Source organism: Xiphophorus couchianus, chromosome 1, assembly GCF_001444195.1.
Source record: "Xiphophorus couchianus chromosome 1, X_couchianus-1.0, whole genome shotgun sequence".
NCBI classification, from domain to species: Eukaryota; Metazoa; Chordata; class Actinopteri; order Cyprinodontiformes; family Poeciliidae; genus Xiphophorus; species Xiphophorus couchianus.
The window spans coordinates 7308113-7334532 of record NC_040228.1 but is presented as its reverse complement, the minus strand read 5'-3'; the positions used below and the strand labels follow the sequence as shown (position 1 = coordinate 7334532).

Genomic DNA, 26420 nt, shown 5'->3' with positions numbered 1-26420 from the left:
CCTGTCCACCAGTGCCGCTGTGGTTGCTTTACACCTGTGCTTGGCAACTCTCCCAGCACCCCCATCCCTACAACACACACACACATTGCCCCACTCTAACTCCCCCCTCCCCTTCCACTCCCTCCACCACAAAACCCGGTCCACTCTAGTTCTCAGTTTACATCCTGCATTAGCTTTTAGTTCTGCACTACAAAGAACAATACATATTCAACAGCCGTATCAGGTCGGATAATGCACATGCGAACCCCCTCGGGCAAATCTTATCACTTATATCAATATGGAAATTAGATAACGACACGTTTTATTCTCTCTTCCGCCTGACATTGTTTTTTATTTTTTTTATATATATATATATTTTTTTGCAAAGTCTTGCACCGCTTTTCTTTAATGGAGCCTTGAGCTCACAAATTAGGGCACGGCTAACTCCTTTTTAAATAACATTTCTACTGTTTTTGCACATGTTGTTTTTCTGAACTGATTTGCTGTATTATAAGTTGTCTGCCTTTTTCAATGTTCAATAGAATGCACATTATGTATAGTTTTGAGTCTCTTGGACTGTGAGTTTGATATGCGTATCTCTAAAACCAGTCATTTCTGTTACAGTCTTGTGCAGTACTTCACTAACACTGCTAAACTTATTTTTCATATATTGTTTTTAACACTTTAACTTTTTTGTGTGTGAACCAATATATTTGTTACTGGCCTTACACCTGAATCCCCCCCTTTGAGGGACAATAAAGGCTGTTTCTACTCTGTTCTACTTCTATTCCATAGTTGTGGAAGTGGAAACCGCTTACGGAAACTTTCAGAAAGTAGATTCTAAAAAAATGTGCCACGTGTTTGTGTTCACCTCCTTTTACTGCTACGCTAAATACAACCATCAGGGGACACAGCAAACACATGGAGGAAGGTGTTTTGTTCTGATGAGTAACTTTTTTTGGGCCACATCTAAAACCCTACCTGTGGGAGGAAACAAACGACGCACATTACACTGTAAACACCATCCACTTGGTGAAACATGGTGCCAACGTCACGTTACGCCGGTGTTTTTTTCAGCACACGAGAAGGAAGACGGTCAAAGAATCACCTTAGTAGTACTAACATGCTAATTTGCGACTCAGAGATACACTATTGTAATTTTTAGTACAGATTCAGCTAAAGAAAGAGGATCAGACTGTGTTTGTGGCAGGCTGCTGGTAGAGAAGTGCCTAATGAGCCAGGATCTTTGCAAAGCTGTCTGTTATGTGAAGACACAACATTGAGATTAGGAGACTTTCCCCCCTGAATGATTCTTGTGGATAATTAAGGTAGCAAAAAAAATTAATAAACAAATAAAAATAATGGTTTATAAATTAGTGCAAAAGCTGCCAACGTCCCAAAATAACTTTTGACACGTCCTAAAAAGTATGCCTGGCAGCTTGAAAGCAAATGGCAAAGAAATAGAGAGAGAATTAAGACTTTTGCACAGTACCACAGCTCTGGGTCTGCTTTGGTGGAATTCCCCCTTTGTGAAACTGGAGCCCCAAAAGGCATCGGGGGAGCATGAGGGTTAGGCTAGATGAAGGGGGCGTCTGAGACCAGCAGAAGCCCACTTCTCTTTTCTGGCGGAGTCAGCATCACAGGTGTTGGTGAGCAACAATGCATGTGTGTGTTTGAGAGCAAGCGAGCCGTGTCCAATCAATGACACCCCGCATTGTGATCATCTATTGTGGGGGGCGAGACTGGTGCTCAAAGGTAAACACAACCAGGAATAAATTGTTGGTAACCACGGAAGAAGCGTTGGTCGGAGATGAGGAGGAAAGGAGTTGGAGGCGACATGTGAAACATAGCATCTCCTTATCCTTACTAGGGGGCTTTGCTCAATATTTTTGTTTCCACAGTAACTGTGTGCAAAAAAACAAAAGTGAGGTAGAGACATTTTGGCAGCAATGCCTCCCTGTGACTGTTGCTAGGTAAAAGACTTTTATCTGCTTGTCCATGTTCACACTGGACTCCTCCATTTTCACTCCCACATAGCCTCCAGAGACGGAAAGAAAAATGTAGATTAAATCTTTTTTTTGGTTCATAACTTCACCACAGTTAATCAACAGGCCTTGCAGGGTGCTGCATTTTTGGGATATTTCCCATGAATTATGACCAGGCTATCAGTCCGCCAGCTGTACCGTGGAATTTTAGTATTCAGAGATGCTATTATTCTTATATGAATACATCTCTCTCCAGTTGTCACAATGATTTTACTTCTGTATGTGTGGATGCTCAGAACAAAGGGACATCGTGTAAAGCAGCCCCACTGCCCCTTTCCCTCCTCAGACCAATTCAGTGTGGCGAAATGGTCTAAATCAACAACCCCATGCAAACGCATCTGGTACCACACAGGCTTCCTGACAGGTGGGCAGCTCTCTAACCAGTCCACTTGTGCCTCCAAGTGCCCTCATTTGTCCCCTGTAGAACAACGAAGGTGCTGCAAATGAGGAAGCTGTTTGAATAGGAAGTTGTAGAAAGCGGTGAGGATGGGAGGTAGAGTAGACATTGTTGCGCTCTCTTCACCAGTCCAGAAGTTTTGGTGTCTTGTCAGTGTAACATGACAACGACTCGTTACTGTCCTGTCACTCAAGACAGTAACGTGTTCTGAATGACATCACCAGCTGCTGGCAAGTATTGATAATCAACCTCATTTGCTTTTTCCACTCCTGTTATAGTCACGAAGTTGAGCAGAGACGTATGGGCATTTTTTGTTTCTGTTGTTAAAGTTGTTCTGTTTGTCTGTTGGTTGGTTCAATCGTATTTTTATTGTCTAAAACGTAAGAGTGTTTTCTTTTTTTCAGTTTGAAAGGCAGTACCTTTTAAATCAGTTGTACTTTGGTGCTTTTGTGGACAAAACATATAAACCGTTTAAGAGTCCAGATGTAGAACGGAGATGGGCATGAGTTTCTTCATACAAGCTCTTTTAACAAGTTTCAGAAGATGCTTTAAACCCAGAAAATGGACAAGTTGTGCCTTAGTAATGTTGGTAAATTTAAAGAAATATAGAATTGATAGTTGATTTTGATCACATATCCTGGATACAAGAGATGAGGTGGGTGGGTGGAATGGATGGATGGATGGATGGTTAGAAAATTTAATTTGGAGAGCCCAATTAACGTGACAGTCAAGTTTTTGGACTGTGGGAGGAAGCTGGAGTCCTCTCAGAGAACCAATGAACGCACAGGGAGAACTTTCAAGCTTCTTGCAAAAAGACTAAGTACAATTCAGTTCTGCTAATTCATAATTTAGAAAACAAACAGATCCAACGTTTGCACATAAACACTTGGTCAGTTTAATCCAATCGTATAGACAGATTCCAAGTCACGCAGAGACATTCAAATTCAGTTCCAGTTAAAGTCATGGTGGCTATCATGGTATACTTTGGCACAATGTCAATGTTTGTCTAAATTAAGCTGCAACAAATCGCTGGTTTCTGGGAAATGAAGTACTTATTTAAACAAAGCTGTCCTTCAACAGGTCTAGTACCACACCACCCCCCTTCTGCCCTCCCCACATTCCACCAGTTTCGTCACCTTCTCTGTCATCATATGGTCCTGTACCCGTCCCCAGCCCCTCTACAAGCCTCTAAAACCTCCTAACATCAGTTTCCATAGCAACCAGAGATTGTTGTGGGGAAATGTAAATGAGGTCAGGAAAATATCCTGGATGAAATGAAATTGTTCCTTCTGGCCTTAATCATCCATGAGGATGATTGTAACCACAGTAGAGGCCCAGTTTAAATAGTTCTGGTGACAGACACAAAAGCTGAAATTGAGAAAATATAATATCAAAAATGACACTGGAAAACCTCACAAAATGCAAGCATTTTTACAACAAAATCTCAGCCAGTTCCATTCCGCTCCAGCTCAAAGTTAATTGATGCTTTGTGTTTCCCTTCCTGTAAAGGCATCTTCATGAGCTGATAGACATTGGCAAATGAAATGTTTCTATAAAAGTGGAGGAGAAGAGGCTTTGTTTCTCTTAAAGATGTAAAGGAGACCATATTCCTACATCAAGGGTATTTTACATCCAATTTCCACTGGAATTGTTATCCTAAGATAATTGGACCACTGATTGAATATTGGCAAGGTGTGTAACCTAGATGGTTGTATTTAAATTTAAATTCACATTTAAATGTGAGTCATTTCTGAAGCGATGTAACTGGTAAGAGAACTGGCTTGTACAGTGGACAGAAGAGTCGGCCCACTTTTGACCACATGTACATCCTTCTGATCTTCTTCGGTTTGGTGATCTGCATCAAGTAGGTAAGGAGTTGTGTCGTTACCTTCTGCTGTAGACGTGTTTTCTTTCTTGGGCTGCTGATTTTTTAATTACTGTAATTTATTTTTTTCCATTTGTGGCCTAACTAGTAGCACAGGAACATTGAAAGGGAGAGTGAGAAACATCTGCTTGTACTACTACTATTTTAATAGTGTTATCTAGTAAAATAGCCTAGATAACAGGCACACTAACTGTGGAGTACGTCTGCAACCAGACTCGAAGGTAAACTTTCTTAAAAGCTAAAAATGTCTTTGAACTGATCCTCTAAAGTTTGTGAGTGGCAAACGTTTAGGGAAATTCTCTGAGATAGAGCAGCTCATTGTCCAACTGGTTCACTGAGATCTGCAGGCTTACTGAAGGATTTAGAATATCTAGACATCCAACGTAAAATGTCTCATGTCTGTTTACAATAACGCACCTTGACTTAAAACGATAAGCCTCGTGAGCTTGAATCTATCTCGGCTTGTTCCAGCATGTTTCCAAAATTTTAGGAATAAAAATCTAAGGCGCGATTTGAATCCAGCCTCTTTCACTCTGATATTCTAAAGTTGAATCAGCCACTCGGGTCTAATTTAATTTAGGTTTAAATCCAGCTGTTTTCTAACAGGTTTGTTGGCGAGTGTTATTGAGCATTATGAACATTATCCTGTCCTCAGTGCACCCCTCCTGCTGCACCTTCCACATTCAGCTCCACCAGACTAGCGACAGAAACAATTAGCAAACATCTGGTGGAACCGCGCATCTGCTGAGCTTCTCGTGCAAACCACGACGCTCTTAAAAACAGTTGTAAACAACTTCATTGGAAAAGCATTGTAGTGATTGTGTGCTGAAAGGGAAGTGTCAAAAAGGGCAGAAAATACCTAATACACCCCTTTAAAACCAGTCACACAATCATGGAGAGGAAACAACAAACGCGGAAGAAAGTGTGCTGATCAATTGAGAGCATAGATTGACTTTTTGGGTTGTATACAATACACCATGAGTAAACAGAAACTTAAACTGGATATCAGGCTCAACACATGGTGATGCACACTTGACATCTGGTCAGAGTTGATGGGAAGATAATGGATGGAGCAAAATACAAGAGAATCCTGGAAGAAGACCTGAGTTGAGACTTGGGGCAGAGGCTCCTCCCAGCAGGTCCAGGACCCTAAATATCTTAAACATAACATCCAGAGCCGATCACATCCAACCTGACTGAGCTTTAACAATTTTGCAAAAAAAAAAAAAATTCACAAAACATTTGCGAAGTTTTCAAATGTGCAAATTTAGTTGATATTGCACTGCAGTAAAACGTGGTTCGAACATATAACATAACATATGTTGACACCTATCAACTCAGAGGTTTTGAATACATATTCACGCCACACTATTCAGATTTCCACACGTTGTGCTCGTGTATCACATAGTTCCTAGAACTGATTGAAGCCGTGGCATGTGAAAGTGTTCGAGGGCTGATCGTAGTTTTGCAAGACGCCGTGTGCCTCTTCGCTTACCGTCGGTTCACTGCGCATCTTTGCTTCTTCTGTCAACATGTGCAGGTGAGAAATAATGTGAAATGTTCCACAGTCCTTCAAAAGTTTCTCAGGCGACGCGTTCCGCCTTCCAACCACCAGATTCAAAAAAAAAAAATACTCCTCATCGCCACCACCACACCTTTAACACACCCGCTCACACCGGCGCGCACGTACGTACACACCACAACTGAAAGTTGCACGTGCGCGCGCGCGCTCACACAGCTACATTCCAGCGGGCGGAGTCGGCGACGCGCGCAGAGGCCGTTTGTGAATGAGCCGCAGAGCGCAGCGGCAGCCCTCAGAGCAAGCTGAGTCCCAGCCAAGCGACGGGAGCAGAGCAGAGAGGGGAAAGAAAAGTTGTTTTTTTCCAAATGGATTTCCTCGGTAGAGTCAGACATTTGCTGCTCTCATATGTACTCATGAACGGGATATTGGTTACCTTCCAGGCTAAAGAAGGTAAGAGTCCGCTTAAAAAACAGCTACGCTTTCAAAAATAACAGCTTTGTGGCGCTGAGGGGAAAACACGCGTGCCATGCGGGGAGTCTCCTTGCAAGAACTTTAAAAAGAGCAGGAAACATTTTTCCTTTACTTTTGCAACTGCTTGAAAGTTGCAGAAACTCTGATTTGAACTTCGAAAAAAACAACAACAACAAAAAACAACCTCATAAGTGTTGCTTGGTTCAACTTGTAGCTTATCAATCTGCAACCTATTATTCCTAAGTGAATTGCGACTCTGCTTGTGCGCTCCTATAACTTTATAACAGCAGCAGGTGGGGAGTTTCCACTGCGGAGTTAGCTAAGCTTGATGTTTTCTTGATCTTGCCTAATTCACCCAAAGGCATCCCTTTTGAATGTATCGGATGTTGCTTTATCTGTCATCTTCCCGCACCTTTTTGTAATGGGGGTCAAAGTTAGTCAACAACACAGAACACAGATTTCAAGCAGGCTCAAGCAAAAAAAAAAAAAATACTGTTCTAAGTTTTGCAAGTGTTTTTGCTTTTGATAATTGATCTTGAAGTTGTGTCTCCACAGAGGTGCTTTTGGATATGAAGGCAGCCGGAGGAGAGCTGGGCTGGCTGACTTGGTCCCCAAACCAGGGAGACAGGTCTGGGGTGAGTATGGTGCTCTTTGCTTCTCCTCCAGCTCCCACGTTTCCAGTTATAGGAATTTGCCCGAGGACAGATCCGCGTGGAGAAAACTTGCAGGAAGGGACTCACTCAGCTGTACGGAGAACATTTTACGTAATTCTCTTAAAATTGCTCCCTGTATATGTACATATGTGTGTGCGTGTACACATGTGGGTTTCCTATAAAATCGGCCAGTTTAAGCCTTCTTGAGCTGGGATCGACGAGGCAGTCAAGGTACCCTATCAGGAGCTGCCTCCAGAGCAAGTCTGGGCTGCTCCAAATCACATATAGGCGGATAGAATAGCTGCTCCCTCTGAACTGGGAATACTTGTGGCTTCTTGTGGTTTCGAGGCTCCAGCTCCAGAATTGTATGTTAGAGAGCAATTAAGTTTTAAAGTTTGCAGCATGTGGTACCTCTTTGCCGAGAGGAGGGGCCTCAGACGGAGCGAGTCAAGCCAGGGCTACCTTTTTCCTTACAGCAGGGGAAAATGTCTACATTTAGGGATGAATCTCTAATGCTGCGGTTGTCTCTTTTACCATGAGCGGAGCAGAGACATGTGTTGCCTTCTTCCATCATGTGGTTGCGGAGTAATTGACCTGTCAGCCACATGCAGATTCACTGTAACTAGCCTCATTTCATGTGCTGATGACTCAAGAGCATGTGCAGGCACGCCGTTCAGTGGTTCACTCGACTTTCTCAGAGATGTGCAGCAGCTCGAATGGTCCCTCTGACACATTAGTTTCACTTTTTTTCCCCTCACTAATACGTTTCAGATGTTTGCTGGATTATTTCGAGTTAGCCTTACGGGCCGGTTGTAATAAAAGGGCGGGGGGGAAATGTTCCACCAGGTTGTTAGCAGAGGTGTACATTCTGCTGTTGTTCATCAAGTTTATATGCAGACCCACACACTTCGCCAGCAAAGCACATTCCTTTAATTAATGGCACAGTGGCTGCATGCAGAGAGCCAACCGCAGCTTCTGCCTCCGTGGGGGCCGTTTGTTTCTCATGAGCCAAGGTTAGAAGTTGCTGTCACTTCTTCTCAAGCATATTTGTGGCAACATCCAGTTTTCATGCAGCAATGCTGCCTGGGAAGGCTGCCAGCAAGTGTGAGAGAGACTGAATGGGAAATAATTTTGTCTCTACGCAATGTCAGAAATGCATTGTCAACCAAAGTCCTTTGTGTTCGCGATGGTTTTAGGCTTTGGAGATTTAGAGAATGGATGTCCATGTCTAAAAAGAAGTGCTGTATTGATGTAAAGGTCTGTATTTACCCTCGTGAAGAGCCAGGGAGTTCTCTCCACACACTCTGTTTTTGTTTCCTGCTTCAGATTACAGTGGCCGAACCCTCATGGTTAAATGGTCGCTCCTTTATTTAGCTATCCCCTTAGTTTTGGTTCAGCCCCACATGGTTAGAAGCAATCCAGCCTTACTACCTCTAACCTCCTTCGGTTTTCGTGGTTCTGTTTCAGTGGGAGGTCACCCAGAAAACACTGAATGGCTCTCAGTTTTATACCTACTCCATATGCAACGTCGACGAGCGCGAGCAGGACAACTGGCTGCGCACCACCTTCATCCAGAGGCGTCCCTCCGTCTCTCAGGTCTTTGTGGAGCTTCAGTTCATTGTGCGCGACTGCAACTCATTTGACGGAGCCTCGTTGACTTGCAAGGAGACCTTCAACCTCTATTCGAGTGATGCGGATGCAGACGTGGGCACGACCTTCCGTAAAAGCCAGTTCAAGAAGGTTGCCACCGTCGCTCCAGATGAGATAACAAAGAAAAATGATATGCGCATCAACACGGAAACGAAAGTTGTGCAAAGCTTGTCCCAGAAGGGTTTCTACTTGGCCTTCCAAGACATCGGAGCCTGCATCGCTCTCCTCTCTGTCAGGGTGTACTACAAGGCTTGCCCAGCCACAACAAAGAGCCTCGCTTCGTTCCCCGAGACGGTAGCTGGAGGTCTCAACCAGCAGCTCAAGAAGGTCACTGGGAAGTGCGTGGACAATGCTTACAGCGAGGATTTACCTCGCATCTACTGCACTGCGGACGGAGAGTGGGTGGTTCCAGTCGGACAGTGCCAGTGTGATGCTGGATTCGAAGAGGTTGAAGACACCTGTCAAGGTAAGAGAATGGCCTTGAAGCGTCTTATGTGGAAGCGTTTTAAATCACCTCCGGTTTTGTTACCTTTTGTTCCCTTAGACACAGACAACTGATGATCTTTTGGTTCAATAGTTCTAAAGACTTTTTAAAAGTATTTAGAAGTTTTCCTTAGGGCTTTCTTGTTTTTTTTTTTTTTTTGCTATCTCTGGTCCAGACCTGTCCAAACATCCTTGTGCAGCCGACAGTGGAGGATAAAAGAAGTGCCATGTCTGAAAAATATTTCTACTACAATCTGAAAGTGTCTTAAAAACAGACAGAAACCAGTTAAGACCTAAAATATACCTCATGCTTTAGTTTTCTGTTAGTAGCTTTTTGAGAAAAAGGATTCTTGACACTAAACCAACATCTGTAACACTGTACTATCTTTGATAATTCTTGTCAAATTGAACTGAACAAAAAAAAAAAAACAGAAACAAACTGTGTATTCAGGATAAACTTTTATAGACATAGAAAATATAACTTTTCCTTCCACATATACATAGTGAATGTGTGGTTAAAAAGTTTATAAAGGTGCATACATGGTGGTGGGGTTGATCAGAAAGGTTAACAAAGCCTGACTTTCAGTTCTTTAAATTTGTTCCAGCCAAATTTGGATGGAACAACTAAAAATGTCCAATGTCCATGTACTTCTCTGGGTTCAATAAAGACAACGAGTCGCCAGCCTAAAATTAAGACAAGTCCACGGACATCTGGTATTTAGAAGGTTTGTAGTAAAGTTGCTTATTTAAATACCTGATTTCTCTGCTAAACCATCTGCTTTTTTTAAGCTTAGGAGCTTCTTATGGTGAAACAATTCATACATCACAGCCAAGTTGCAAAAGACGTTTCTTTAGAAACTGTCTGGCTTTGGACTTGAAATGACTTAAGAAAAAAAATCCAAGTACAAAGTACAACTCTGAAATACTTAAGAAAAGCTTCAGCAGCTATTCATCAAGATCATCAGAAAAGATTACAAGACAGCATGGCTCCTTTGTAGGAGATATTTCACTAGAGGAAGAATGAGTCAGAACTTTGATCTGTACTGTACGCAATCTTGTCCTGGCAAATTTGATGCGCTTCCATTTTACTGCGTTTTTTTTTTTTTTTAAAGCTCAATCTATCTTTGGTTTAATTACCTGGGGTTATAAAACATACCTGTATGACAAATATTTATCACGGGCGCTATTATCATATCTCAGTGGAATTCTGCCCTCGGCTAACACCAGGTCCCCCCGCAGTGGGAAGAATGCCAAGCCCTTCTTCAACATGTCCTGGCGTAATCCCTGACCCAAAACTGATACGAGTAGGAAATGTGCATTTACCTTTCGGCTTTGGCTCCAATTAGCTGTTCTCTTTTAACAGTTTGCAGAAGCAAATTGTAAATGTTGGCCTTTGGTGTTACAACGGACGCTGGACAGCATGCTGGAAAATGAAGCCTGGACCTAAATTTTGGCCAATTGCTGAGCCGTGCGCTTCGACCGCAGCCTGTTGGCGTCAGATCGTTCCTCCTCGTGCCCAGTCATTGAGGCGGCCTCCATTTTTAACGGCTCCATCTGCTCACCAGCCGAGCTTCAACCCACCTCCGCCCCGTCTCTACCCCTTGTGCTTCCGGCTCCCTTAAGCTTCCTTCCTCCCATTCGAGTGTCAAAAACCTTAATTCATTCTTGTCAAATAAAAACTTCTAATTGCAGCGTTTTGGCTGTGTGTGTCTCTCCAGGTTGAAATGACATAAAGTTGGAGGGGACAGGAAAAGGAAATTACTGTTAATTATTGTTGCGATAACATTATTAGAAAACATTTTTGTTCTGTCTTATTGTTTTGACTGACAGTTAAGGCAATAAATGTTCTTATTTCTGACAGATTTGGATGTAAACTAATTTCCATTCAACCAAGAAGTTTGTTTTGTGTGGAAAATGAGAGAGGCACAATGTAAAGAAAACAATTTTTTTTCGTAGAAATTTTAATTAAAAAATAAAAATAATTCTAAAATGTATCATCCCCACAATAAACACTAGAAAATAGTTTTAGAGTTAAACCGTTTTTATAATTGCTGACCAGCTTTCCACTGGAACTATTAATTTTGGACTTTACTGTATTTGGCATTATTTGTTCTATCTGCATTTAAGCACATTTTTTTCAGTGTAATTCCTATATACAATTTATTCCTAAACATTAGTTTGTTTAGGGAAATGTCTTAGAGCTTGTGCTTTTAACTAGGGGTGCACCGATTTTAATTGGCACAGATTTTCAGTGATTGGCCGATACCTGCATCTTATCCACCGATCTTATCTACCTTGGCAAAGGTCTGAAAATCAACAATTGTCCTCTTCTGCTCTCCCATGAGAGAGGTATGAATGAGAGAACGGCTCATGAGGTCATGTCTGCACGTTTGCAGCTAACAACAGTCACACCACTGTTACCAACTCGACGACTTTATTTCTATATTTAGCAACATTTCAGACAAAGAAAAAAAAAATTGGTACTGGCCCAAATCGGAATCGGCAGGTCAGGCTCGGTAATCGCCGAAGAGTCAGAAAACCACAATCGGTGCATCTCTGTTTTTAACGAAAATAATTCAATTTGCTTTCGCACTATATGACACAAATAAAACTCAATATTGTATGTGAACACAAAAAGGTCCATAGAGTTTTACTTTACTCAGCAACGTCTTGCTCGGCTTATCTGTTACATATCCCGAACCCTGGTAAATGAGTGTCTTGCTCTTTGACATCTCTCGGTGCATAATTTAGAGCTTATTGCATCAGGTGATTTCCTGTTCTCTCAGTATCTTCTGCTCTCTTATCTCGACATGAGCTGGCTTTGGCAGAGCAGCCATAACTCAGGCCTTTGACTTTGTTCTGTTGTCACAGTTGCGCTTTACTGTCTGTAAAGGAGACCTTTATTGTAGCGAGGGAATACGGCTGATCAAGGAAGCAGAGGAGTGGGGGCTACTGTGCGGTGATGGATTAGCATCTTCAAGGCGGATGGGAGGAAAAAGAGGGAGGAGACGGGGTGAAGCTGCCGAGCCTCACTGACTGCTCATGACATGCAGACCCAATCTGAGCCCCTGTGCTGCTGGGGCTTTTTATCCCTCAACCCACCGTCGCTCCCCCTTTGTTTTCTCAAACACACCGGAGCTGCAGCTTTTGGTGTGTGTGCGTGTGTGTGTGTGTGAGAGAGAGAGCGGCGTGTGAGGGCCTGTTGAGATCTGCTCCGCGACAAAGCACACAAAGCCATGCCGTCAACCCCATGCCATGTTCCTCCTTCAGTCTGTTCTGTTTTCGCCACACACTCTTGCACGACTTGAAAACAGAAACATCTTTTAATCATAGTCTTAGAAAATAAATGCACACACGCACGTTTTGACAGCGGGTGTAAAAACGTCCCTGCTGACATGTCCGCTCTCCTACTTAGATTCAAGCTGGATAGGAAAGCTGAGGTTTTCCGCCATTGGGTCATTTTTTTCTTCCTTTTTTTTGGTAGCTGCGGAAGAAAAGCCAGGTGAGATGATTAGGGAGGACGGCAGGAAGGAATGAGAGGGAGAAAAAAAGCGGGGGCTTGTGTTTAGAGGAGGGGTGTGATGATTTTTTGGGGGGTTTTTTAAGCGGGGAGAGGTGAGGAGTGGAATGCAAAGGTAGGAGAACAATGAAGTGCTGTGTTTCCCCGCGAGGCCGACAGATTCCACCTCCTCTCCCCCACTTTACTGGTACATTCCTGATCAGTTTGCTGAGACGGAGCCTCCCAACATTACTCCAGACCTGTGGAATTCCCAGTGAACGCTGGTGGTGATGGGAGGAGAGGGGGCTGGGGTGGTGGGGAGGTGAGGGAGAACAGGTCCGGGTCAAGCCCTCACATTAAAACAACTAAACAAACAGAATCCCACCCACCCCCACAAAAAAGAAACACACACACCAGGAAGATCCCCGGTGACAGGTCCGAGATGCATGAGGACATGCGTGGATTTAGATGGAAATGAATCACAGAGCTGCAGCGCCGACCCAGGATGAATGGTTCCGAAGGCTTAAAGAGGAATATCCTACAGACACATAGTTAATCATCCCCCCCCCCCCCCCCCCTCCTGAACGGATGGCTGCTCTGGGGTAAAACAACCACAAAAACTTCCACTGCGGTGTTTTTTTTTTCTCTTCTCCATATTTAGGTTGAAATTTTCCATGTTCGGCCATGTTTTCACTCAGTTTTATAACTCGTCTTCCCCGTGGGACCTGTTAAAGTAAAGATCTGTGACTTCATCTGGTTTCTGTCTCTGTCTCCTCTTGGCCTCTCGGTGCAGCAGTAGTTCTGGCGGAAGGATCACTTGTCTCTCAGAGCTTCTTTCTAGGGTCTTATTTTTTTCTTCCCTCCCGCCCCCCTTAAACATTTTTGCCTAAGTGTAGATTGTTGTTTGAAACTGTCTTCCCTGGTGTTCACACACCCCCACACACACGCACCCCCACACACACAGTTGTCATTGGGCGAAAATTCAAAAAAGATAAAACCGTTTCTGTGCTGCGAAGACGTGTAAGAGCTTTTCAGGTTGTACCGTATTTTCCGCACTATAAGGCGCACCTTCAATGAATGGCCTATTTTAAAACTTTTTTCATATATAAGGCGCACCGCATTATAAGGCGCATAGAATAGACGCTACAGTAGAGGCTGGGGTTACGTTATGCATCCGTTAGATGGAACTGCGATAAAGGGAATGTCGACAAAATAGTCAGATAGGTCAGTCAAACTTTATTAATAGATTACAAACCAGCGTTCTGAAAACTCCGTTCATTCCCAAAATGAACAGCTGTTGCTTCCTCCACTTCCGCACCATTGATTGTTCATGTTAAATTCTCTCTCTGCTGCTCTATGGGCTCTTTGCACCTCAGCTTAATGATGTACATGGAGCAGAAGCCCCGACTAATAAGCTGGAGAAAGGTTTCAACATGTTCGCCTTGTTATACACAGATACGAAGGTGAGTTTTACTTTCTTTAAACTTTGTGGCTAACATTAGCTTTAGCTTATGCAGGACATTTTTCTTGTAAAAATGTGCTATTTAAGTATCTAAACATTTTTCATCATTCATTAACGGACAATGTTTTTACCTTATGTTCAAGTATTACGTGGTTTATTGTCGTTAGTGTCAGAGACCAAGTAACGGGGATTTTACGGTTCAGGCTTTTTGCTTCTGAAGCACAACGAGCCCATAGCTTAACATTAGCTCTGGTGTCTGAGTTCTAGTTCAGCTGACGGTTCAGGTTCAGTTGTTGCTTTTAGAAAAATATGGCCGTGTTCCTTAAGGTCTCCGTGTTACTTCGCTTTATTAGTTTTGCATGTTTCTTGTGAAGCAGGACGGTGTTTACAGCAGTGTGTACAGGCGGATCAGTAGCTCGGCTGTCTGGCTCTGGTCTGCTCTCTCGTTCCCATAAACTCGATCATTCAGGCTGAATACAGAAGTGATTCCATGGAAATAACACAGAAAGCTCCTTTACCTTCTTCTTTAGGCTTTAGAAGTTGATCCGGAGTGAAGTGAAGGCTGTAAACTTTGCTGTGCTGCATTAGCTTTAACTGGTAGCGACGAATATTTACAAGCCATCTTCTTCTTAATTCAGGATCGTTTGGAAATCCATGAAAACTTAAAAGCCCATTATATTAGGAAGACAACAATGTTCATAGTATTGTTTTATTTGCGTCTGAAATAAGACTTTGTCTTTTCTAGCTGTCATGGTAACTCAAAGCGAAAAAAGAGAGCCGCATTTGCGCATGCGGTTGTGACGTCAGCGCGGCAGGTGCAAAGAGCCCATTCCCATATTCTACTGTGTGACTGATCGCCTTGAGCTTAAACTCTGCGTTGTAAGCGTGTCTCTTAATAGGAGCCATTTTGGGGTCTTTACACAAAACCCAGCGTGCACCGCTGGCTGCATCGGCGGCTGCTTTCCCGTTTCTTCTTCTATGGGGAAAATGAAGTTGGCGTCTGCTTTCCTCCGTTTCTTCCTCTACGGGGAAAATAAAGTCTGTGTTTGCTTTCCCGTTTCTTCTTCCACGGGGAAAATGAAGTCGGCGGCTGCTTACCGTAGTTGCGAGACCTGTTGTGGCTCAATATTGGTCCGTATATAAGGCGCACCGGATTATAAGGTGCAGTGTCGGCTTTTGAGAAAATTGAAGGTTTTTAGGTGCGCCTTATAGTGCGGAAAATACGGTAAATCACAAACAAGTGAATGTAGCAGGGCACAAACTGGACCTTTTGTTCTCTGTGATATTACAGATGGTGTTTTTTTGTAAATTCTTATGCACAACCATGATACTCACGTGATTGATGGAGGAACTTAAACAGGCTGTAATTACAGCGTCTTGCAAAATTATCTCTCACGTTTTGTCACACCACATTGCATCACATTCGAAATTTGTCGACTGGTGGCTCTGGTGTGGCAGGTCGGATAATGTGCCAAACCAAAACAAAGCAGTGAGTTATTAAGAAATAGAATATTGTTGGTGTGCATATGTGGCCAGCCCCATCAATAAAGCGTAATGCAGTTAACAGCCTGCCGGAGGTAAATAAGTGGTAATTAGAGCTCACCTATGTGTTAATGACAGTAAATCCAGCTGTTCTGTGAAGGCCTCAAGTGTAAGAAAAAATCTGTGAACAAACAGCAGCGCGAAGACCAAGGATCAAAGCAGCAGACATGCCAGGGAGAAAGTTTAGTTTTTATAAGCAAACTGTGTTTGCTTAAAAAAAAACACTATGCCAACCTCTGTATCTGTATGGTGCAACCGCACACTTAGCAAGACGTGGTTGTCTAAACCAACAGATCATGCAAGCGGAGCATTAATCTGAGAAGCTGAGGCTTGTGGTAACCGTGGAGGAACTGAAAGGCTCCAAAGCTCAGGTGGCAGAGCATCTCTTCGTCATGCACTCCACAAATTTGTCTTTTATTACCCTTGTGAAAGAGTTGCAGGAAGACCGTTGTGCATGTACACGGCAAACTAATGGAACACGGTTTAGTCAGGAGAGACTGAAGTTTTAGTTTTCGGCCTGGGTGTAAAACTCGGACCAGGGGCACGTCATTTCCATGCTGAAGCATGGGGGTGGCTCCATCATGCTATGTGGGTGCTGTTTTTTTCAGCAGGAACAGGGAAGCTTGTCAGAGTAGATGGAGACATGGATGGAACTAAACTGGAACAGAGAGTGTTAAGGGCTGCAAAAGACTTGAGACTATGGCAGAGACTGAACGTCCAGGAGGACATACGGTCAGATCTGCAACAGTGTGTTTTAACACAGCTTAATAACACGATAGAATTGCAAGCCACACTTTTTTTTCAGTCTTCTTCAATTAAAAAAAAAATCTAAACCATATATCCTTTGAAATCTACGTTACAATTAAATGCTTGGTCCCCTAAAATCCCCCACCCAAAAAAAACAAACACTGGAGCTCGTAAAACGTGTAAGTGGTATGAGTTCGGGCCAGTTAATAAACACTTTATTGACATGATTTAAATGTTCTTTCCTCATCTGTCTTGCCGGGACATATTTCAGTCCTTAATGTGAATTTTCCATCTACTTTAAAATTTGTTGCACAAACAAGAATCTATTTTCACGGAGAGAAAATAAACAGTGAGCCTAAGTGGTGTTTAACTTTAAATAATTTCCACTTGTGACTCACTCCGTTCCCTTCCTTCCCCTTAATCCACCCTGGCACAATGTAATGACTGCGTGTCACCCCTCATCTGGATCTGCACCAGCTGATCCTCGGCTTTATTTCTGTTTAACTGTCCCGGGCCCACACCTCGCCAGCTCCCCCTGAAGCCTCGGCAAGCAGGCCGTAATCCAACGCCATGGTTGCACAAGGCTCTGTGTATAAACGAAGACACGGTTTGGGAGCGTGGAGCGCCTGCTCTGGCGCTCAGGAGAAAAGGGCCTGGTCGGTGGACCGACCGTCCCTCTGGATTCCAGTAAGGCTGGAGCTCGCCAAGCAGCTTCCAGTAAGCAATTTTCTCCTCTCCCACTCCTTCCCTCCGTGTCCGTGTCGCCAAACTTGTCCTCGGCTGATGTAAGAAACAGTTGGTGACTAAGCTAGCATAGCTACACGCTGTGGCGAGTGATTTGTATGGGTAGTAATTGACTTGGGTGTGTTTGGTCTTTTTCAGTGGAGTAAGTACAGGTTCTGCTGGCTTTTTCTTTTTTGCCTTTGTGTAGTCTCTCCTGCCATCCTCTGCCCCTCACCTAACATCCTCGCTGTCTCAGAGGACTCTTTTTGACTATTTTAGCCTTAATTTTCCGCCTCTCATCTTGTATTATTTTTGTAATTTCTTATCTCGGCACATTATTCCCAGGATTATTTTCGCAGCGCCATATGCAGTTTTCTCCAGAGACACACACTGTTGTGCCACCAGCCCCCCTCCCCAAGTACAACAAGATGCAAGATCCTTCTTGTTTCGTGTTCACATTGCTCATGGAATCACACGGAGGCTGTTGTTTTTGGCCAACATGCAGGTCATGAATATGACACCAGAAGACTTTAAACATCCCGTTTCACATAGCCCTGATGGGACTATTTAGACTGTGTACGCTCACAGTATTTCTGTCTGATAAAAACAAGTCTCACTAAGTGACTCGTAAAAATAAATAGGGGCAAAATCTGAACAATGCTGCCAATCGGGGAACAGTAGCTGGCTGCTTTCACATGGTGGCTAAGGCGTAAACATTTAGGTGGAGGTACAAATGAAACTCTAGCCATTTGTTTGTGTTTTTTTTCTTCTTGATGAACTTGACAGTCGATGCGAGAAATTGGGCCGCCTACAAAAGTCTTTCATGTCAAGGATAGAGTTTTAAATTAAGGCCTGCATCCGAAGCCAGTGAGTTCATGACGACTGAAGAAACGTCTTGCGCAATATTTCGTTTATCTGATGTTATGCATGCAAAGAGACACAGCAGCACTCCTGGAGATTGCAGTGATTCGATTTAGCGGGCTTAAGGTGGATTTCACACACTGAGAATCATCTCACTCCACCCGGATAATCCCTCCCACGCTCAAAATTTTCTGCTCCACCAATCTTCCCTTGATTCTCAGCCTCTGCAGCTGGTCACAGAAAAGCAGAGTCACTGCCTTATCGGACAACTCTGCAACACAGTTTAGATAGAGAGGTTTTTATTTTATTTTATTTTTTTTTACTACTTTGCCTCTGAAACACCACTGAGATTACTTTGAAAGATCGCATTTCTCAGATGTTGTGCCAAGTAAACTTATGACTAGCGAGCTGATCTTGCGGGAGTTGGTTAGACTAATGGGGGTTCAGTTGGGTGGGGGAGGAGGGGTGGTTCTTTCAAGTGATGACATGCTGTATCTTGTTAGGCCACATTTTTACTGGGGAGTACAGTGCCAGTTATTAGAAACAGCAATCAAAAAAACAAAAAGAAAAAGTCAATGGAGTCTGTGATTATCTAGTGTTAACAGAAAACTGTACAGTTGGGGGCTTTGGAAAGTGCAAACACCATGGTGAGTGTGTCCTCCAAATAGATCAATTTGATTTTGTTTTTGATTAGATTAAATCTGATCTGATGGCAGATTTAGGTGAGAAATGTTCACCTTTAGAAACCTTTGGTCTCAAATCACATTCTGAATGAAGCAGCCAGATAATAATCGGCAGCTTAGAGTAAAAAGAATCACAAAATAGATACAAACCCAAACCTATAGAAACACACAGAAACAGTAAAATAAGTGCAAATGTAAAAAGTGTATAATTTTGTGAACAGCTTAGCGCGTTGTAGCAGTTTGAGGCAAAAGCGTGTGGTAGCCTTGCAGGCCTTACGCTGCTGGAATACCACTATAATGTGCAACACAGTGCGTCAAAATTCACAGACTGGAGTAAAATCTTTATACTATTATTACCTTAAATAAAAGTACAACTATTTTGAGGTATTGACATAAAAATGTAAAGAACATAATCTGATTGCTCTTCAAAATTAAATGGAATAATTAATCCTATGGCTTAAATAATGTAAGTAATTTTATTTTGGAACATTTTTTAAATTTAAAAAATTTTTATAATCAGCAAAAATGTAGAATAAATGTGCAGTAAATTAAATAGTAGTTACTGAGTGCTTTGTGCACATAATATTTTACCTTTTATTGTTCTAGTTTATGTAGTTTTTAGGTCATCTACTCCTTAGTTGAAGTTTCAGTCTCCACACATGGGCCTTACTTTAAAAGTTAAGCATTAACCATTTTTAGCCTTCACGCGTGCATGTGTGTGTTGGCTGTGCCGTGGAAGTCGGGACATATTTCCTCTTGGTGACATTCCTGAGCCTGAAGGCTGTGTTTATGTATGTGTGTGAGTGTTTTGGTGGGGTGAGAGGGGGGAGTGCAGAGCAATGTGAAGCGCTTTGTGTTGTACTGCCGGTGTGTGAGGTCAGCACTTTCCTTCCCAGCAATCAGTCAGTCATGCCCCCCAGCGCAGCCCAGCAAATACACCCACCCACCGTTCACTGCTAACAGGACGAGGCCTCAGCGGAAACCGGAGGTCACCTAATCCCTCAGTGACTCCCCGACCCGTGGGCTCAGGGTTTTTCATTGTCGCTCAACGCTGCGGTCTCACTCAGCTGCTTTTCATTTTGTTGTCCTGCCTGATAAGTCGTTTTGTTTATTGGTGCATTTGGTCCTGTTCTGGTCACTTCCCCTCGTCAGGAAGTCGATGGCTGTCAGCATTCAGCCTGTTGGCTCGGGGAGGTGTGGTGAGATGGTGTTGCCTTTTCCACCTGGTAGTCTGGAAAACGATGCAAACCAGCACAGCTCTGGTCTCCGGAAGCTCTGAGTCAACCCAGGCTGGCTTCATCAGATCCTTCCAGCAACGATTTTAAATCTCCTTGTCTCCGGTCTTCACTCTGTGTACCTCTCTTCCTGTTACTGAGTGCGAGGAAACTTAGAGAGTGAGAGGTGAAAGGGGATCAGGGAATTTATTGTGTTTGTTAACAACCCTAGATGAAAGCTTGGGTGCAATTGTAAAACAGATGTAATACCTTCACAGCTGCTCCATTGGTCAGCTAATCTTTTTCACTAATGCCCCCAAACCCCCTCCTGAGCCACATGCCCACACATCAGCCCCTACACCTTTATGGCTCCTTGTCTGCCCCCACCTCCCCTTCTCTACCTCTGTGACCTCTGGCTCATGTTACCCAGGCCTCCTCCCCCATCAGAGGCCCCCTCTGTTCCCTCAATCCAGGTACCCCCGGATTGCTAATTACTTGTTGTCACCCTGCATATAAACACACAGACATGACATATCTCCGTTTCACGCAGGGTTTGTGCAGCTTGGAGATGAAAAGAGAGGTAGTTAAATAAATGAGGGCAAGGACAAAGCCAGGCTCTTTTGCCCCCAGAAATGACCAGAGATCTGCCCTGATACAGATCTGACACTGTTTATTTCTCGCTTGGCTTTATTTTTACAAGATCTCCTTCGCTCGCTGGCCATTCCTCTAAGTCTAACCTTTCTCCCTTTCCTTCTCGTCAGTGCAAGCATGTGTTTGTTTTACTTGGCCAATGACTCTGTGTAAAGCCACGCACAGTTTAACTCACCCTCAGGCAGACACGACCTTTCTGCCTTCTAAAAAGCTCAGTGCCGTATTCAATTGTCAGCCCCCACCGCTCTCCCTCCCCATTCTACTTATTCGTCTTGTCCCGGGGCCGATTTCTGTTGTCAAGCCACCATGTTACCCATTCATCCATCTATACGACTGGACATTCATCACTGTCGGCATCTCATCCGTCTTAAGTTCTGCCGACACACCAGTGAGCCCTCAGAGGCTCTAGAGCCACTCCGGCTCCCTGAACGTAACAGGCCCTTGCGCTCATTCTCTATAAACAAACACGGGCCACTCAAGGCACACAGGGCCCCTAACATGACAAACAGTTCCTTGTTTGTAGCAAGTGGGAGGGGGAAAAAGGGCCACTCTTACTTTGTTAAATTTCTCAACTGCAAAGAAGGCCAGGCACTTTTGTTTATGAGCACCATCATCTCAGTAAACCCTTTTATGGGATTTGTGCCTGCGTTCATGTTGTGTCAACACATTTCAGTTTCCTTTTTGGTTATTATTCTGTTTCTCGACTCTTAGCCTCAGTTCTGGTTACTCTGTTGCTCGTGCTACCTCGTGCCTCCATGCTTTGATTGGCTGCTTTAGGAAGGAAGGCAGCGTCAGCCGCACACTTCCTGTTTCCTGTTGTGTCCAGCAACAATTCCAAAGCACCCCTCGACCTTCTCCGTGGAACAAGGAAGCTCGCTTTCCTCAGACTTTTCTTTTTTGTCGAGGAATCCTCTCGTTAAATACCCCAGCTGTACTGTCGCTATGACTCATATTTGGAATATTTGAGGTACACAAACCCATTCACCTTTACCACCAAAAGGTTGGCTGGAGCTTAAGCTATGCAGTTCTAGGCCTCCCATTGGGTGGTGTGCACTGGAATGCATCTTGATTATAGAGGGCGACACACAGTGTAAGGCCATCATCTCCACATGCCTGACCACTATGCATTGCAGCTTGCACTGTAACACCAAATAGAGGCGAGTCCTCCTCTATTCAGATGCCATGTGGCATTTCAGCTATTCCCATCTGCAACGCCTGTGTGTGTATGTTTTTCCTTTCAGCTTTTGAATGGCATGGCATTCTCCTTGCCTGCTGGTCAGTGGTGAATAACAATGTTAATGGGTTAGCTGGGAGGAGAGAAAGCAGGAGAGCAAAGAATTTGGGGATTACATAGAAGGAGAGGTAGGGAAATGAATCAGGGTTTTGGGCAACAGCTGTTCCCCTTCCTCAGACCAAGAGTTCATCCCGGCATGTCTCCTTTCTTTCTTCAGTCCTCAGCAGGATACAGTATCCCCCTCTTCCTTTCTTAGCCCTTCTGTCACTACTTCCCGCCTCTCTCCTGCCTTGCCCGTCTTCTGTCCTGTCTGCGTTAATGAGTAGTCGTATTTATAAGTGAAACAGCTGCCCAAGATAGAACGGAGATGCTGTAGAGAGATGGAGGACTAAACTCGGTGCAGGCCTATTGGCCAAAGATCCATACCCTTCTTTGTGCAGAGTAATTTTTCTTGCCACAATTGTTGTCAGGCTCTTTAGATAAAACACCTCCTCACATATGCTCTGCGTCAGCTCGGTGAGCCGCAAGTTTATAAAAAGCCGAGCAAAGTTGAAGCGAGGCTCATGGTCAATCAGCTAAATCCCCTTGATATGACTCAAATGGAGCTGCAGCCATGTGCTTTCCGTCTTCCATGTGGTCACTTGTGGCTTCCTAATGAGCTTCCCCCGAGCAAGACGAGCCGAAGGGCAAGCTAGACGGTATCACAGCGCGAGTCTGATATTGTCTTAGTCTTGGCGCTGCTTTTTTCAATTAGCCTCTTCAGGAATCTGACCTTGTTTGCTTATCACTGACTGTCTCAATGCTTTTCCCAGTCAGTGTCAATGCTGTATGTCCGGCCGCTCACGGTGAAGTCCTCATTTCATTTGGCTAACACGATCTGTTCCTACAGCGCCTAATCTCTCTTTTACCACAGTTTTCTCAAATTCAAACGTCTGTTTCCTCTGATGCATGTTCATTTAACTGCAGTGGCATTGAAATGTGTGTGTATGCATTGTGTGTGTAGCTGAACCGAATGAGCAGAGGGAAATGAACAGGTGACAGGCTGTGGACCTAATCCCTCTCCTGACGCCACATTGTGTCCAGTAGTGTGCTTTGCATACATGTCTGTGTATTTTGTGCATGCACACGACTGTGGGTTCATGTGAGCATTGCATACACAGGCGTGTGTGTGCGTGTGCTTATGATCATCCTACGGTGTGAGCAGCAGCCCCAGGAATGCTCTCGCAGAGTTAAAGGGCAGCCGTCTCAATTTCACCCTTCTTGACGGTGCGCTCTCAAACCAAATTTCACACTGTGTTAAGTTCATATTTCGACATTTCCTTGCACAGCTGGGCATCCTACCTGCATTTCTTTATTTAGAATTCAAAGCGTGAAATTAGATGTCACCTTATCTAGGCGATGCCATTTCAAAGTATCCATGTGGATCTCTGAGAGATAATAGACTGTTGGGTGCCAAATAGCACTGTTTGCTTGCTTTGCTGGTTGCTCTCGCACCTTTTCTTCTGTAGTTATAAAAACTGACTTGGGTTTCGGAATGTCGGAATACTGGTTGTGTTTCTTGAGACAGTAAGACAGAAGCAGCGGAAGAGAAGAAAGTGTGTGAAAAAGTTGAGAGTACGAGTGGCAGCATGGTAGGAGCTGTGTGATTGTGTTTCAGGGTTTGGATCCAATGAGCATCATTTTATTTGTAATGACCAGAGTTTTATTGAGTGATCTGAACACTGTGCAGACTCCTCCTGCCTTGTTTCCCCCCCTACATCTCTCTATCACCTGTCTAAATGTGGTACTTAGCCATGATACAATTAAGTGTCCCCTCGACCTCTACGTGTTGCTCTCAGGGGTCAAAAGTTCAAAGCATTTGAAAGAGGCTTGAACAATCTGGAGAAACTTGCTTTGCTCTGTGCCATTTAGGATGCTGCCAGAAGTCCCTATTGTCTTCTTTGGCTGATCATTTGCTGTGAATGTCTTTTTCTCCTTGCAGAGTGTCAGCCAGGCTTCTTCAAAGCTGAGGCATCCAGGGACAAGTGTGAACCCTGTCCTGCCAACACCCAGAGCCAAAACCCCAGGTCTTTATTCTGTGTGTGCATGGATGGCTTCTACCGGGCTCTTACAGACCCCCTGACTGGACCGTGCTCAGGTGAGATTTGTGCAGAAATGAATGCTAACTTCTATAAATTACTAGTTATACTAAAAAGTAGAGAAGCACTGAGAAAACTTCTGTTGATTGCAATCTACAGAAGTTTATGCCAGCCAGATACTAGCAACGTGTCCATTACAAATGTGTGCAAAACTTTGGTGGTAGTCCACTAATGGTGATTAAAAAAGAAACGCAATAAGTACTTAAAAGAACATGCCGCGCCGTCATCCTCCTACCACTTTCTGTTGTCTTCTTCGTCTTTTTCTGATTGTTGATCACGTGACTTGTGTGATGCAAAAAAAGTGTTTCCATTGCAATTTAGCAAAAATACATTCATTTCAATGTAGCTGATAAACAACCTCATCCAAGTGCAAAAACATTTTATCCAAAAACATGAAGTTTTCACGAAATTGAAAAATTTCAATTTAAGCTAATTTATTTGCGCAATTCCAATTTGCACAGTTATATAGTCAATTCAAGCGCACGCCATACACTCCAATAACAAACAACAGCTTAGCGATTCTGGCTTGCATTACTGACAACACTCTTTACTGTAGATGAAGATACAGAAGGAGGATGTTGGATCTATTAGCCATTTTCACCATAATTGATTGAACTATGACAGCTGTTAGAAGCAACAAGAGAGAAAAGACACATTTCTACTAAAAGTGATTTCCTTTTGACACTACATTTTCTTGTGTAATTGGATTTATACAGAATAAAATGTACTCTGACCATTTTCATGATTATGAGATCAGTAAATGAGTTCATTTGAAATAGCATTTATATTCATAACTGTTGAGAAACAAGCATTATTCAGAAAGTGTCTTTGGTCTTGTATCTACTATATAGTCTATGCTTTTCTGCTCTGTCCCTGTTAGGCCTCCCTTCTGCCCCTCGAGGTCTGGTGGCCACTCCCAACTCTCTTACCCCAGGAAAACTCCTGCTTTCCTGGCAGCCCCCTGAACACACCGGAGGTCGAAGCGACATTACCTACAGCGTTGAGTGCCATCGTTGGGAGGGCTCGTCACACCTGCCCTGTGGAGAGAAAATTCGCTACGACCCAGCGAACACGGGCTTGCTTGACACGAAGGTGTCAGTGAGTGAACTGGATCCTTACTTGAACTACACCTTCACCGTGGAGGTGCACAGCGGCGTGTCCATGTTTCCTAGTCAGGCAATGCCGCGCAGTTTCAAGCCGCAGTCCTCTGCCGCGCTGAATACATCCCTTCACTACACAGGTGAGTGCTGGTGACATGAAGCAGAGCTGTGATGCTATCTGTGCTGCAGTAATGGCTGATGCTATCTGCGAGGTAGTGACGGCTCTGCAGTCCGAATGAGGCCTGGGGAGGGGAGTGAATTGTGCATTTTATCGTTTTAGAATCTTAAAATTAAATTGTTTCCTCCTCCATGTATCGTCCTCAGACCCACCCAAAATTACATCAATGCGTCTGGTCGAGCGGGACTCCACCAGTTTGTCGCTCTCCTGGGACGTTTTCCCTCGTCCACGGGTCCAATCCCAGCCAATCCGCTATGAACTCGCCTACCGCAAAAAGGTGTGGAAACTTTTTAATACACCCTGACAGCACACAAAGATTTTAGAGCATAACTTCATGTTTACATTTAGTCCACATGGCATGATTAAAGCTATTTGGAAATGCATTTTGCGTTTAATTTTAATGGACATGCAATTTGAATGAGTTTCTGATGACTACTTAAAAAAATAAAGAGAGGCTTTTTAATAGGTGCTACTTTAACGCTGGGGTTATTGGTGGACTTTTCTCTTTTTCCTAGGACAATAAGATCGACGTAACTACGTATGTGGTGCTGAAGCTGGAGAAAAACTCTGTGCAGATCAGCGATCTCTCCCCAGGCACAGCTTACCTGGTCAAGGTCCAGGCCCTGGGCGATGACGGGAACCAAGGAGTTTCCAGCTTGGAGGAACAATTTGAGACGCTGTCTGAAGGTGCAGGGAGAAACCGCTCTAGGAAAAACTTGCTGGCTTTGTTTGGGAATCGTCTCACTGGTTTATTTTTCTTGCAGGTCACCTTAACAAGACTGCAGTTATCCTTGCTGGGGTGGTTGCAGGAGTAATCACGCTGGTCATTCTGGTCGTCATCCTTTTCCTGCTCAGACGGTGAGTAAGCGGCCCACTCTGCCGCTTTCCCTCCTTCTTATTCTGTCCCGATAATCTGTCACAACACGACATCCTTCGCTGCCTTCCTCTCTCATTCTTCTGCTTTTCCTTTGTGGGGCCTCCAAATGGCCTTTGCATTCACTCTCTCCTCACCTCTTTCTTTCACTCTTCCCTTAGCAAACCGTCTTTTCTCTTTATCTGGATGTGTGTGCCAGCACTCACCGGGGAGGAATTTCTGCTGAATGTGTCTTGTCATTGCGCAATGGTTGCAATCTACCAAGTGTTGGGGCCTTTGAAAGGAAATTAGACATGAGTGGCACATTGTTGTCGATAAGAGGCGCTCGCTTCTTTTTTGTACGAGGCCGTGGGCGCTTTGTGAGGGTGACCCAGGCCTGTACTGTAGCAGATTGCAACCACCTCTTTCCCGCCTGCTGGCTTTCAGCCT

At 43.9% G+C, this 26420-nt stretch overlaps 1 protein-coding gene across 1 annotated transcript in view; it reads left to right on the top strand.

Annotated features, from left to right (window-relative positions):
• The first annotated feature begins 6071 nt into the window (after positions 1 to 6071).
• epha2b (eph receptor A2 b) overlaps positions 6072 to 26420 on the top strand; it is a 31809-nt gene continuing 11460 nt past the window's right edge. Inside the window, 9 exon segments of the mRNA XM_028017512.1 lie at positions 6072 to 6179; positions 6181 to 6278; positions 6855 to 6934; positions 8420 to 9068; positions 23683 to 23838; positions 24720 to 25079; positions 25264 to 25394; positions 25633 to 25804; positions 25882 to 25975. Of these exon segments, the coding sequence (XP_027873313.1) occupies positions 6094 to 6179; positions 6181 to 6278; positions 6855 to 6934; positions 8420 to 9068; positions 23683 to 23838; positions 24720 to 25079; positions 25264 to 25394; positions 25633 to 25804; positions 25882 to 25975 (1826 nt within the window). The 5' untranslated portion in view covers positions 6072 to 6093.